The sequence below is a fragment of the Saccostrea cucullata genome, unplaced genomic scaffold, assembly GCF_032062105.1.
Source record: "Saccostrea cucullata isolate Sc308-1 unplaced genomic scaffold, CSIRO_AGI_Scuc_v1 ctg297, whole genome shotgun sequence".
NCBI classification, from domain to species: Eukaryota; Metazoa; Mollusca; class Bivalvia; order Ostreida; family Ostreidae; genus Saccostrea; species Saccostrea cuccullata.
The window spans coordinates 380195-396177 of NW_026929962.1; the positions used below are offsets into that span (position 1 = coordinate 380195).

Below are 15983 nucleotides of genomic sequence, written 5' to 3' on the forward strand. Positions count from 1 at the left end.
AGTTTGTGCAATTTTTATCGATTTTTTTTTCACAAAAAGTGCTTTCCAGCATGTGAATGAAAAAACGTTTTCCAAAATAGAAATTCTTCCAATACTCCATATAATGACATCACAAGATATATTGAGCGGTATTTTCTCATCTCTATCCGAAAGAAAAGCGTTCAGAAAAGACATTGCATGAATCACCTAGAAGAGAAATAGAAGTAAACTCTGTTCAGTTATATAATAGCTGACTAAGAAACATAGGCTAATCAAACTTTGGTTGCTATGTGTCTTAGCTGTCATTGTATCAGACGGAAAAATAGATTCCCTGATTAATAAAAAATTTAGCTATTTGAAATTTCTATTAAGCCTCAACATAGACTAAGATAAGCAAACCGGACCATGTACACAAAAATATCTTTATTTTTACTCACTTTTAATTCCTGTAATTTTGCAAAGTTGCGAATTAGAAGAATTGTTTTATTAATCTCATTAGGCTACTTTCTATACTTGTTTTGCGCAATTTACCGGGGGCTACGTTTTGTACACTAAGTGCTATCATTCTTTTGTTCAAAGCTTTCAAATTGTGATAAGTTGGCGATGAAAATGATGCAAAATCTATAGAAAAATGTGTTTAAATGGATATTTATACAGTTTGTTAATCATTAAGAGTAATCTCAAGAAGAAATAAACACTAAAAATGAAAGTCAGAAAAACGTGTCGTAAGGATCATCAAGATATCAACACTCTAACGGTTCTCCCTTCTTCCTCAATTGACATTTTACCAGTGTTTTGTGTTTTTTAATTGAACCAGTTTCTAAAAACTGATAATGGTCATAAAAAAAGATGCTGATTACACAAAACACTTGCTGCAAAATACAGATTTTTTGTTTTTAAGCTTCATCACGGTACATTGGATTTAATCGGTGATCACATTTATTTTCTTTCAACAATTGTTGAGAAGTCTCATTGGTTATAATAATTCGAAAATATCATACCATTCTATTATGTAGTTTTTAAATAAATACAAATATCTGAGTGAACACTTAAAAGTTTTGTTGAGTGTAGGTTTGCTAATAACGGGGCGCATTGGAAGACCTGATCTCCAAAAACCACTTTAATATCATCAATCAGAGACTTAAGACAAGCATCTTTTTAATATGAACTTCAGAGTACTCTTGTGTTCAAGCACATTGTTTTTAAACAAAATAATTTTGCAAATAATCAATGACAAGGTAAGTAAATTTCCGAGTTCCATTCTGAAAAAGCAGGATAATATCAATGATGACAAAACTAGGGGAAAGGTTGTAAATGGGGCTGAAAAGTCGTAGGTTTTTATGTTATTAATTTTGATAAAATTTTGTGATTTCAATTTTTTCACTAATATATGACATCATATGTGACCTTAACAGTCTAGACCTTCCAAATGTTTCGATTCGAAGAAACGAATCTAGGTTAAAAGTGAATCAATTTATAAATACAAAATTGCTATCGCCTAATAGGTCGCATCACCAAGAAAAACAAATAATTATTTGACCATTCAACTTTTATGTATATTGTATTCTTTTTCCATGTTTGAGTGTGTCCGTCAGTTTTTTTTTTTCATATTACAATGCTCCGAATTGTTAAGGCGTTGTTCTGTAATTATTAAATCTTTTTTATGTAAATGAGTTACATGTATATGTTAAGCCCTGCATGGAAGTACAAAAGAATGTCAATTTATTTGAAGTATTCACTTCAAAATAGTAGCTTGAAACAACATTACATACCGAGTAATCTCTTTAGATATGACTTATATCAATTTCCATGATGAAAAGACCACTTCTGCAAATCTTGATACAGGCATTCTCCAGGACTTGCAGTATTACTGAAATCTCTGTGTCCCTTCAGAATGAAATCAGTTCGTATGTTGCCTTCTTCCACACCCCTTCGAATCAGATCTTTAGCAGCTTTAAGTGCTCTCTGATTTGGAAGACGTTCATCAAAGTTTCCAATGAAGCAAATACCTGATAAAAAGGAAGATATTGGAAATTTATGTTTATTTCAGTCAATAAGTGAGATATTTCCAAGTACAAATTAAGTTGTGTTTTTTTTTAGGAAAGATTTTTAAAAATCGTTTGATTGCAATAAATATCAAAAGCTATAGTTATAAAAAGGAATGGAGAGACCTATGCGTAATTTTTGTATTAAAGAATACGAAATATGTATGCAAGGTCTATAGAAACAATATACCTATGGTATCTTTGTTAATGTATTACATACCTATGGTATCTTTGTACTACATACCTATGCCATCTTTGTTAACATTTTACATACCTATGCCATCTTTCTTAATGTATTACATACCTATGGTATATTTGTTAATGTATAACATAGCTATGCCATCTTTGTTAATATATAACATAGCTATGCCATCTTTGTTAATGTATTACATACCTATGCCATCTTTGTTAATGTATTACATACCTATGGTACCTTTGTTAATGTATAACATACATATAGTATCTTTATTATTAATATATTACATACCTATGCTTTCTTCGTTAATGTATTACATACCTATGGTATCTTTGTTATAAACGTATTACATACCTATAAATGGTATCTTTGTTAACGTATTACATACCTATGGTATATTTGTTAACGTATTACACGCCTATGGTATATTTGTTAACGTATTACATACCTATGAATGATATCTTTGTTACTGTATTCAAACCTATGCCATCTCTGTTTATGTATTACATACCTATGTTATTTTTGTTAAGTATTACATACCTATTGTATTTTTGTAACGTATTACATACCTATGCTATCTTTATTTAGTCCTTTGGTGTGAGCCCCTTCCTTACCCCATCCACGACCCTCATATACATTCCCATCCTCTCCAATCAAGAAATTGTATCCAATATCAGACCATCCTAAAAAAAAAAGTCGAACTTGATGATTATTTCTCTCAGAATTATTTTTGAGTATTTGAATGATTTTTATTTAGTGAAGGAATGAATCTGTCTACACACCTCTGTTATAAATATGGTAGGTCTGGTATGAACGTACTTCTTCTGCACATTGTTGTTCTGTGAATGCGTTGATGTTTGGACCACTGTGTGATATAATGACGTACCTTGGAATGTGTTGTAAATTATCTACCTTTCCCCCTGGTTGTGTTGCTCCCCATTCACTGCGACTTATAATTCTGCCGATTAATGGCTCTAAAAATTATGACATATATATGAAAAATTATTCAAAAGGGTATTAAATAAAAAGTTGGGTGGATAAATAGCTCATGTTTTTCATTTATCCTTTTTATTAGAAAATGTACAACAACCTGAACTGTCGACGTCTTTCAAATGTTCTCTGCAATAAAACAAACAATAAATACGATAAATTCTCTTCATTTTAAGACCTTTTCACAATATGCATCACGTAAACATCAAATTTCTTTTGTTTTCATAGAATAAAATACCCTAGTAGATTACCTTAATTCATTAATTTTTTTCTGAGCCTCTTCGATGTATTCGATCGCTCTTTGATCACATTTACCGAAATGTTTTAAAAGTTCATCATATTTTCCAGGTGCCAAATGTCCTTTTGCCTCCAGAGTGTTAAAATCTTCCACCACGTCACCTTTTGGATACGGAGCTCCTGTGATGCGTCCAATAAATAACCTCCACCGATCAAGTCCACCGTCATATTTGATAAAATCTAAAAGTTTATCTAGTAATTCTGTATGCACTTCCCGTATGGAATTGTTTGTGGTAATAATATTCTTCGTCATGATTACAGCTGTACATTTTCTTTATAAAAGGTTTTCTGCAAAATAAAGTAGGATGAATATTTATCAAAGAAATCTATATGAACACAAATCAATTTGCTGTGGTTCACTTTTTTGTAATTTTGTGCTACAGAATTACAGACCGTGTCGTTGCAATGTAATTTTACTCGTTTTATATTTATATATTTTACCATTTAAACTTATAGAATGTTTTCACAAAAAACTTTTAAGTAGAAAAAGTATTTTATCTTCATTGAATAATACATTTTAATTTGCCTTTTAATTAGGTCACCTGAGTAAATTCGGGTGACATTGCCATCCGTTTTCGTCCGTCGTCGTGCGTCGTGTGTTAACATTTGAACATTTTCAGCTTCTTCTCTGCAACCACTCAACCAATTTCAACCAATTTTGGCATAAAGCATCTATGGGTAAAGGGGAACAAAAATTGTGAATTTCATGGTGCCTTCCCCCTTGGGCCTGATGGGTGGGGCCAAAACCACTAAAATTAATGTACTCTTTTAAAATCTTCTTCTTTACTCCTGGACAACAAGCAGTCAAACTGTTGGTATGAATGTAATGAGCATTGAGTCCTCTACCAAAATTGTGAAATTCATGGCCCTAGAATAAGGGGTTCTAGTACTAGGGCGGGGCTATATAGATTATATAATGAAAATACATTATTTCTGAAAATATTCTTCTCTGCTCCTGGGTATATAATAAACAAACCAAATACATGTATATAGTTATGTTGAATAAGGCTGCCTCTTCCAAAATTGTGAATTTCATGGCCCCAGGGTCAGGGGTTCTGGTGTTAGGACAGGGCTCTACTAATTATGTAGTGAAAATGCATTAATTCTTTGAAAATCTTCTACTTTGCTTCTTGGCATTAAACCAGTGAACTATGTATATAGGTATAATGAGGAAGGATGCCTCTTCCAAAATTGTGAATTTCAGGACCCCTAGGTTGGGGGTTCTGGGGTTAGGGTGGGACTCTATTGATATTGAAAATACCTTAATTCATTGAAAATCTTCTTCTCTGCTCCTGGGTATGAAATAAACGTACCAAGTACATAGTTATGTTGAATAAGGCTGCATATTTCAAAATTGTGAATTTCATGACCCCAGGGTCAGTCGTTTTGGTATTAGTGCGGGGTTTTAATGATTAAATAGCAAAAATACATTAATTCTTTAAAAATCTCCTCTCCTCCTGGGTATTAAACCAGTGTACTATGTAAATAGTTATGATGAGGCAGGCTGCCTCTTCCAAAATTGTGAATTTCAGGGCCCTGGGTCAGGGGTACTTGTGGTGGGGAGGGGGGTTACATAGTTTGAAAATAAATTAATGCTTTGAAATCTGCTCTTTGGTATTAATCAACCATTTATGATGAACTACTGTAATTTATAATAAAATTTCCAGAATTTTGAAATATGTGCCCCAGGATCAGTGGTTCCTGTGAGGTGGGATGCACAACTGCTTATAAAGTGGAAATGCATTTCTCTTTGTTACTCTGATCTACCTCTGGGTATAAAGAAACCAAAGTAAGCAAGCTAAGTGTATAGTTATGATAAGCAATGGTGCCGCTTTCAAAATTGTGCATTTCATGGCCTTTGGTTTAAAACACGAAGCAATTCAATTGTTGGAAAGTTGTTACATGATACTCAGGTGACCTATAAGGCCCGTGGGCTCCTTGTTTTTTTCTTTATTAAAGATTTTTCTATACATGATGACAACAGAGACATTGCAAAGACACATTAGATAAAAATGTTCATGTAAATACATTATTTAACATAAATGGTGTATTTCAGCTGTATGTTTAGTTCAATGCTTGGTTATTTCTATCGAAAGATCAACTTTTTATCATTACAAGTAATATATATGTAATTCTAATATACTAAGTAATGCATGATTTCAATATTAGATATAGTCTCAATTTCAGATTAAATTATGACCTGTCAAGATTAAATATTGTTTGGGTGATATTATTATCAAACTTACCAGAAAGAACAATTGGTACACCATTTTGTATTTGTACAAAAGAATATTTTTTCTGACGTGTGTCTAATTTTAAAACTGTAATGGCCAAACCGTATAATCTGATGGTTAATAACTGAGCAATATTTTTGCAATAAGAATAGAGCGTTAAAAATATTACTATTCTAACATATTTTAATTTGTTTAAAATCAAAGACCTTTTATAGTTTACTTTCACTTTGACAAAATATAAACTCCGAAGTTTTTAAATGCAAAGGCCATTATTGATTCGAAAAAAAAACTCCTTCAGCTTTCTTTATTCATTTAAAAACGAACTTTATCTTTACCGTCAAGTGCCTCTTGTATTATCCTCAATCAAGATAATAAAAACACTGGTAATAAGCAACGCTCTTCTCTTCATTCCACATGTGCAGTGTTTTATAGTTTTAGAAGTAACCTCAAATATGAAAAATTACTTCCGGTCACGTGATTTCTTGCCCTCAAAATTTAGACACCTCTTAAATTAAAACAGATCAAGACACAAAAAGATATTGTCATACTAACCCATAAATATTTTGGGTATTTTCTTTTTCCCTCTTCATTTCTATTTGTACTTATTATCATTTTAATTTTTTTGTCCCCCGCTTTCGCGAAAGCGAGGGGACATTAAATCTCATTCGTCTGTCTGTCTGTCCGTCACTCTGTCAGTCTGTCCGTCCGTCACAAAAACTTTAACCTTGCCCATAACTTTAAATTTAGTGAAGCCATGACTTTCATATTTAATATGTGTATTCCTTGTGACAAGACCTTTCTTTGGGTACCACCAAACTTGACCCTTTGACCTTGGAGTTTGACCCACTTTTACACAAAAATTCAAAACTTTTACTTTGGCTATAACTTTTGAATGGTAGGTACGAGGACTTTAATATTTCACATATTTATTCTTTGTAGCAAGACCTTTTATTGGATACCAATAACTTTGACCTGTTGACCTTGGAGATTTCCGTACTTATGAACAAGCTTTAACCTTGACCATAAATTTTGAATGGTATGGGCTAGAGCTTTCATACTTCATATATATATAATTCTTGTGAGAAGACCTTTCATTGAATACCAAGAACTTGGACCTTGATCTTGAAGTTTGACCTACTTTTCAAAAACTTTGACCTTGGCCACAACTTTTGAACAGTAGATACCAGGACTTTCATATTTCACATATGTATTCTTTGTGGCAAGACCTTTAATTTGATACCAAAAACTTTGACCTTTTGACCTTGACCTTGGAAAATTTTTATACTTATGAGAAAACTTTAACCTTGATCATAACTTTTGAAGGGTAAGGGCTAGGGTTTTCACACTTCACATATGTAATCCTTAAGAGAAAACTTTTTATTGGATACCAAGAACGTTAACCCTTTGACCTTGACCTTGGAGGTCAGTGATAATTTCAAAATAGATGACTTATGATAGGGCGTTCATATTAGACACAAAATGTCATATAAAAATGACATCTCACCCAAAAAAAAAACACCGAAAGCAGGGGACCACAATTCTTTGAATTTGCTTGTTATTATTATTTATTGTATGTGTTAGTGTGTACAGCGCGATTCAACCTCGACTTATCTAAGGATCTCAATTATGGAACGCCAAATTAACATATATTTAAATATTTGTACCTATCTTCAAATAATTGCAAATTGTCAATTGTTGCCATAGAAACAGGGGAAAAGTGAAAATTCTTTAACTTTGGTTTTTAAATCAAAGTACCGAAAGAACTGATACGATTTGATGGTTGTCCAAGCTTAGCTAATGGGTATTGTTTTAAGGATGAAGAAATGAAAGTTTTGTCCAGTTCGGGGCAACATACGCTATTGCTTGCAATAGCAGACTATCTAGTTATTATTGCCAATATCTTAGTAATTAAAGACACGTTCAATTCAATTGTACCTATCTTTAAATCAATTATACCTATCTTCAATTCATTGCATTTGTACATATCTTCAAATCAATTGTACCTATCTTCAAGTGAATTAAAGATAGGTATAATTGAATTGTACCTATCTCTAATTCATTTGAAGATAGATACAATTGATTTAAAGATAGGTACAATTCAATTGGAGATAGGTACAATTATATGAGAATAGGTAAAAATATTTAAATATATGTTAATTTGGTGTTCCATATTAACGCACAGAACCTACAGAGAGACTACACCGAGGAGGAAAGGAGAAATAAAGGTAAATTCAAAATGTGCAAAAAGCATCAAATATACTTATTTAAATCACATGTGTATCAATAAGTGTGCAAAAATATATACCGGAAATGACGTATGATAAAGGGAGTAATTATTTCCAATTTTAGTATCTTAGTAATTAAAGATAAATTCAATTCAATTGTACCTATCTTTAAATCAATTATACCTATCTTCAATTCATTGCATTTGTACATATCTTCAAATCAAATGTATCTATCTTCTAATGAATTAAAGATAGGTAGCCTATGAATTAATTGTACCCATCTCTAATTCATTTGAAGATAGGTACAATTCATTTGAAGATAGGTACAAATATTTGAATGTATGTTAATTTGGCGTTCAATACTCAATAGCCACAGAATAATACATAATTTAAATGACCACAGAATATGCATGAAGACTATCTCAGAAGAAAAAAAATGTTTGGTAATTTCATGACATAAAATAATTTTTGCAAACTTTAAATTGCCTTTAGACCAGAAGTTAGAAGATTCTGATTACAAGTTCAAGTTCAATTACTAGTAATTAAATCAAGCCAATTAATGATACACGAGGTTCCATGTACAATATATACAAAAACAATGTACAAGATACACAGATTACATTCACTATTACTTTAAACCTTGTGTACTGGAGTATTTAAAATATTACGGTAAAAATGTGTACGTGTTTAAAAGTCCTTTGACCTATTATTACTCCACATAGACATTTAACTGTGAAATACGTACACGATCATTCTCAAAAGGTCTTTGATATTTAGAAATATTTTGAAAGACTTGGGAAATTTGGGGTCTTTCTAGTCTACATTGTCTGACGGATATTGAAATCAAAGTTCCGTAATTGAGGTAAGTGTTCATGACGGATACAAAATGTTCACAGAAACGTTAATAAATAATGTTTATTATTTATAAAACACATCTGTTTCATGGTAATCGTTAATATATTGAAGATATGCATGTCTATTCTGTTCATTGTTTCTTTAAGCTGCACAAAATTTAAAGTTTAATCACAAATAAACATTAGAAGCAGTGAAAAAAGTTGAAACTATGCAAGATTCTATATTAAAAAAATTAAACGACTAGGAAAAGTTTGTCTTGCGGCTTTATCAGGATCATTTTGACTTTGTATGAAAAATTTGATCGAGAGTGAATTTTGATACTCCATGTACCAAGCAACGAATCACACGCTATACCCCATGCACAATCCCTTTAAGCACTCGATCGATAATCTTTAAATATTGCAAAATAAATACAACGGGCTAAAAGCTTATTTATCATAGTCTTGCCAAAAATACGCAGATTATTTAAATAAAAATCTCATCCTTTCATCATGCTATAATTTTTCATTTGTATTGTATTTTTTTTTTCATCTGTATTGTATGTTTTATTTGTATTCTATAAATTCCATTTACATCGCGTATATTTTTTTTTCCAGATTTTTCTTGTATTATTGCTCATTTGTAATGAATAAGTATCCATATGTATTGTATTAATTTACAGAAAACAAAAAAATTAAAACAAAATAATATACAAATAGGATATGATAGAATAGAAAATTAAAATTTATAGATTACAAAATAATTTTCACACATGCAAATGAAAAAAAAAATATAGCGTTATATATATTTGTCAGACATCTTCAAATTACCGGTAGGTTTCCTAATTCATTTACTTTTAACTTCAACAACATTTTTATTTTGAAAAACCTTTAAAACAAAATTTAGACACACAGTGCATGCATATGTATTCAATTAATAATACTTCTCTTCAAGATATCACAAAGGTAAACTACATACACACTTAGCCTACCATTCTTTTCAATTAAGGAAATGGAATCAAATATACGTAGTGATTAAAGAATGTGCAGAGTCTCCGGGCAATGTTAAACTGTGCCAGTGATTGCAAAATAATATACGAAGTGAATTGACAAATATTCTTTTGCTATTTATATATTGCTTTAGATATACCAACTACGTAGTGGACAAGTTTCTTATTTCTGTAAATTCCTTTTTAGTCTCTTCATCTTATTTATATTAAAGCGGAGTCAGGATGGGAAAGTTGAGAGGTTTTCAGATAGGCTTGGACAATCTCCAGGGACTGTTTTGGGCGGGGCAGACTGTCAGCGGAAGGGCTGTCGTGGACCTCGAGTCCGAGATGAAGATGAGAGGTAAAAAAAAAACGTACGCCCATCTGTCGTAATAAAGATCATCACATCCACAAATAATTAATCACATGTGAAGGAAAATATGTTGTACCTTTTTCAAAAAATAATATTTCAGATTTCCATACCTTCAAACTTTCTATCAATAAATTTCAACGGAGAGATGTGTGCTTGTTGAAAATGAAATTATAATCTAAATGAAATTATTAAACCCCCCCCCCTAAAGATTTATCAATTTCTCTTCATGGTTTCAAGTAGAAGGTCTATGTAAGTAGTGATATTAGTCAGTACAGTGACATCTGGGTATTTCAGGAGGTATATAGCGTACCTCAATTTTCTTTACACTATGTTCAATATATGTTCTTTAACAACAAAATATTAAAAGAAAAATATTCAAAATCTTTTTCTCGAGAACCACCAGGCTAGAAAAGCTGAAACTTATGTGGAAGAATTCTCAGGTAATGTAAAAGTGGGGAATGAAAGATTTATTTTGAAATATAATGAAAACTAGGCTAATCTTTAAAAATCTTCTTCTCAAGAATCACTGGGACAGAAAAGCTGAAACTTATACTAAAGTATTCTTTGATAGAGTAAATTCTAATTAAATTGTCATGACCCCGGGGGTAGGGTGGAACTACAGTGGAAAATCTAAGTTTTACATTTTTAAAAATATGCAGAAAAACTAACATTATTAACTGGAACCTGCCAAGAGATCACACAGTATTAAGATATAGTTTGGAAAAAAGTGTTGCTCGGACGGAATCTTATTACCTTGACCTCTGACCTTAAAGTTAATAGGTTTCTTCATCAGGCCATAGGAAGTTGTGATATAAAATTTTATTTAAAAAGAAAATATATGGTTAATATCATCTGATATTTGCAATGTTTGAATTTGATATCAAAAGGGGTCTTCTTAGGGTCATAAGGGGCTGTGCTATATTCTTGAGAAGACATCCTCTGGAAACGAAAGTATTACACACAAACTTAATGTTAAAAATTGAAACCTTAGTCTAAGGTCACATGGGTTCAAAATTAACTGGGGTCTTCTATTTGTCATTTTGAAATTAAATTTTATTGAAGAAAGCTAAAAAAAAAATAAATAATAAAATACTTAGTTATCATCTGAAAAATGTTATTTATAATGTATGATTTTGACCTAACCTTTGAACTTTTTTACTTTTTTAGTCAAAGATGATCTTCTTTAGGCTATAATGAGTGGCGTGATATATAATCTAATGGAAAAGCTCAAAGACATTTAAAGATATAGCACGGATACAAAATGTTACAAAGATAATGAATAGATAAATATAGATATGACCTTAGACTTCGATCTTTTGACCTCAAAATTAATAGAAATCATCAATAAACGAAAGTGTAACACATAGAATGTTTGAATTTATGGCCTTGACCTTTGAACTTTTGACCACAATATAAAATAGGGTCTTTTTAAGCGACGGGGTATAAAAATGTCATTGCAAGAGTTCAGAGGCTTTTTGAGAAATTGTCCAGAAATGAAAGTATTACACGCAGATATGTTAGAATTTATAACCTTGACCTCAAAATTAGGAGGGTTTTCTTTGAGCCATAGGGTATTGTGCTATGAGATTTCATTGCAAAAGCTCATAAGTTTTTTTCTATATATGTTATTTAGTAATGTTTAGTCTGCTTGCTCCCCCCCCCCCCCCCCCGTTACGATTTTTATCCACCCAACCCCTTTTTATCTCCAACAAAATAGAATTTTTGACTATATCATTTAACGTTTTTGCCTGTGCCAATTTTTTTTTTATGGAAATGTATAGTAATCCTGTGGAATCTGCAAATATCTTTATAAGTGACATTATATATATTGTCAGAAATCAGGTTGACTTTTGAGGGGAAAGCAAATGTGAGGTGGTCAGAGAGTCGTGGGTCTGGTAAAAACAGACACACTGTAACCTACAGAGCAAGTGAATGTTATTTCAACACTGAATTAGCCGTGTTTGGAAAAGGTAAGAGAAAACCTTAATACATTTTTCAATATCTAGAATGATATTTTGATTTTGTAATTTTATGAATTCCCTTTGTTAATTTTCTTGTCTCTTTAGCCAAACATTCTTTGTAAATTGTTCACTTCTTTGATAGGCTTAAGTGGTGGAGATGAATACACCTTGCCTCCAGGACAACACGCATTTCCTTTTTCATTTGTATTGCCTCCAAATTTACCATCTTCATTTGAAGGGAATCATGGTTACGTGCGATATATCGTTAAAGGTACCATCGACAGGCCATGGAGATTTGACGATCACACAGTTCTTGCATTTTCAGTCTTAAGTCCTCTAGATCTCAACCAACTACCCTTAGCCTCAGTAAGCTATTACTGGAAAATTTTATAATTAATGTATAATTGAACACTTGTTTTTTTTCCGTGATGCAACCTTTAAAAAGCTTGTAATATGTTTCGTTTGTAGCAAGGGGCTGAGGCAACAGATTCAAAGAACCTGTGCTGCTTGTGTTGTAAATCAGGTCCAATAGTAGGAACGATAAAAGTACACCGGTTGGGCTATGTTCCTGGAGAATCTGTATATTTTGAGGCTAGTGCTCAGAATATGACAGGTCGTGAATGTGGAATGTCTGCTAACTTGGAAATGGTAATGGCTTCAAAAATGCAATTGAATTAAGGTTTCTTGTCAACCAAATGTTGAGAGAATAGTCTGCATATTGGTACCACTCATACATGTATGAAAATCAAGGCTCGTGATATTTGGCATGCGTAAAGAGCATCAGAACGCACTGTCAACCATCATAATCACCGTTGAACTATGGTCTAAAAATGAAATATGTATTTCAATGTGAAAAGATGCCCTGGCAAAATAAGAAAGATATGTTTGTGAAAGATTAATACTCTTCTCAGTCAAGGTAAAGAGGTCAAAAATATTAGTACCCAAAGGAAGGTCTTGGCAAAAGAGATATACAATGTACCTGTGAAATATAAAAGCCCAAGCGTCAACCATTCAGAAATTATGGTGTTCAAAAGTAGGCAAAAACTTCAAGATCAAGGTCACGGGGAAAATGTTTATAAACGAGTCCCATGGGCCACAACGGTTACCTTTCCACAAAGGCAAGGAACATGACATTGAGCAGTGAGGGATCTTTTTCGTGCCAGCGCGATTCTTGAAAATGTGTCCAAAATGTTTGAAAAAAGTTTGCAGACGGACTGTAAATTGTATAATGGGATATTTTTATCTTTATGAAAAATATGATTCCTATAAAATTAACTTTTTTTCTTATTGAAGGTAACCGTCTTTCATGCGAGGAGTAAAAGTCGCTCGAGTGTACAAACCATCAACAGCATTCAGCACCAAAACCTTAATCCTGGAGACACGAACGTTTGGAGTGGAGACAGAATTATCCTACCCCCTCTACCCCCGTCTTACCTTACCCACTGTAATATAATTGACATAAGATATTACTTAAAGGTAAATATAAAGATGGCGGCTGATGGTCGCTCAAACTTCATAATAATGACCACACTTGCAAACTAGTTCCATGATATTTTAGGATTTAATAAACTATGGTTTGATAATTTAACTAAAGCTAGTTTCTTGATGTCATCAAAAAGCAAGATTTTGGATTTTTATTGCATTTTCGTGGACCCTTGTGATGGGTCCAATACCAGTACCAATACCAGTGTCAACCGTTTGCAATTACTAGTGTATTCATATTTTTTTTAAAAAAACTAAAACTGAGTATAGTTAAAAACTAAAACTAAGTCGATTCAATAGAAACTTACGATCGTCATCAGTATAATTATTACAGCGTATGTAACCACTGGTTGCACAGGCCAGCCCTACGGTTTTTGCTTCTGGTAATGTCTCCTATAATTTCCACACTGTTGAAAAGAGCCCCATTCCGTATCATACCTATTTTAAATCACATAGAACTTCATTATAAACTATTTTAAATCAAGTAAATATATCATAGTTGGATGATTAATAATTTGGTCAATTCTTCATATTGCAGATAAGTGAATGAGATAATACATTTGTAAATCTTTCAGTGTATTTAACGTTAATTAATCCTTATTTTGCAGCTGATCATCGATCCCTCTGGTCCTGCGTTTGACCTGGTCGTTCCGATTGAAATTATTATTGGGACCGTCCCTCTACATTCAGCTGTACAACAGTATCATCAAACATTATCATCAGTCCGACCATCGGCGCCACCGGAAATCGCAATGCGTAAGTTCGAAGACTTTAGGAATAGTTTCATCATGTATCATTCTCTCGCTATACCCATGATACCCCCCTCTCCCCCTTTCTCTCTCTCTCTCTCTCTCTCTGAATGTGTTTGTGTAATTGAATGGGCGCAATTATATAATACTTAATATGCAACAAATAGAACTATTCCTCCCTTGCTGTTAATGGCAAATGTTTTACTGTGATGGTAAATCGCTATGTCAGTGTCCCCCTATGAAAGTGGGGATATTAATTTCGGCCTGTTTGTCCGTCTGTCTGTCTGTCTGTAAAACTCGTTTCCATGCGATATCTCGAGACGCCTTTGAGCCTTTGCAGTGACATTTTACACAACTCCCTATGGCTTAAGACAGATCCCTAATGATTTTGAGGGCAAAAGAGCAATGGTCACACCGCGTGTGTGTAAACTTTCATTTCCAGGCGATATCTCAAGAAGACTTTGAGTTTTTGCAATTAAACTTTATACCATTACTCCCTATGGCACTGCCTGCCCTTCTACCCCCCCCCCCTTTTCGACACCCCCGATCCACGCATGCTCTTCTTTTTTCCGAAAGCGTTATACACAGATTCTCTGAATTAGATTGTTTATAAATTCAAATGCAGACTTTTCTTTAGAATTGTGAAATTTCTGTAATTTGAGTAAGTTAAACAACTGAATTTTGGAAGTTTTATAAACGACTTGTTTAACAAATGCTGCTATAAGATGAAATTGACTTGTTCATTTTAGCTGCCCCGTCATACAACGAGTCTATTCTGGGACCCACCAATATAACAGAGGAAGGGGATGGTGAACACACACAAGGACAGCTAAACTTTACACCCACCTATACGTACTATAACTGGTCAAAATAAACATTGGACAAATCACTATACTGCAGGAGCAAGGTTACCATTAAAAGGCCTAATTTGGCGGTCTTCCTCCAATTAAACTGTATTGTACCTTCCTCGCAGCTTATGTACAGTGCAATTTAATGACTTGTGTTAAAATCAAATCTCTTTATTCACACTGTATGTACATGTATGCACCAAAAAAGAGTAAGCATTACTAGAATATTGGGTTATTAGGCCTAGTTAAAACATTTGATTCATAATACATTGACTAGCTAGAAAATTGTCAGCTAAAACCTAAGTAATTTCACTTTTTCAGAAATTCACATGGTCAATGAAGGCCATCAGCAATTTAATTTGATTTCAATTAAAGTGGGGTGGATGTTTGTGAACATTGAAAATGGAATAATATTGAGAGAAAATTGAGAATATGTACCATTTTTGAATGTAAAACTATTGGTTACTATTTTTTTAAATTATATTATGAAATGCAAGTACTATTTAGAATGACAGGGCAATATTTTCTTCAAAAAAGACAAAAAAAAAAGAAGATATTTTTTTTAAAAAAAAATCCTTACATTTTCAAATTTAATGACCTTATGATCAAAATTTATGAAGAAAATCTTCAAAACTGTCCGCTCCATTAAATATAAATTGCAGATTATAATTTTCCTTCATTCTTTTCTTTTTTTATATACCAGTCTATTTATTGATCATTGACTGTTATTTTTGTTTGTATATATATGAATACAGTACCTCATGTTAGTCATGCACCAGTGA

At 32.5% G+C, this 15983-nt stretch overlaps 2 protein-coding genes across 3 annotated transcripts; one reads left to right on the plus strand and one right to left on the minus strand.

Moving 5' to 3' along the window:
- Window positions 1-1120: 1120 nt before the first annotated feature.
- Window positions 1121-5778, minus strand: LOC134282565 (peptidoglycan recognition protein 1-like). Its single transcript, XM_062764967.1, has 6 exons — window positions 5754-5778; window positions 3462-3795; window positions 3311-3339; window positions 3003-3194; window positions 2790-2903; window positions 1121-1988 (listed from the first exon to the last, which is right to left on the minus strand). Exons 2-6 carry the CDS (start codon window positions 3758-3760, stop codon window positions 1780-1782), a joined length of 843 nt encoding a protein of 280 aa, XP_062620951.1. The 5' UTR covers window positions 3761-3795; window positions 5754-5778; the 3' UTR covers window positions 1121-1779.
- A 2935-nt stretch (window positions 5779-8713) lies between these two features.
- On the plus strand, window positions 8714-15737 carry LOC134282562 (arrestin domain-containing protein 3-like). 2 transcript variants are annotated; one of them, XM_062764965.1, is made up of 8 exons: window positions 8714-8828; window positions 9997-10149; window positions 11997-12131; window positions 12265-12488; window positions 12591-12770; window positions 13416-13598; window positions 14213-14360; window positions 15103-15737. In XM_062764965.1, the coding sequence occupies exons 2-8, from the start codon at window positions 10032-10034 to the stop codon at window positions 15225-15227; spliced, it is 1113 nt and encodes a 370-aa protein (XP_062620949.1). In that variant the 5' UTR covers window positions 8714-8828; window positions 9997-10031; the 3' UTR covers window positions 15228-15737. The 2 variants fall into 2 exon arrangements, with proteins under 2 accessions (XP_062620949.1, XP_062620948.1); XM_062764964.1 differs by having other exon boundaries at window positions 8749-8828; window positions 10022-10149.
- Window positions 15738-15983: the final 246 nt, after the last annotated feature.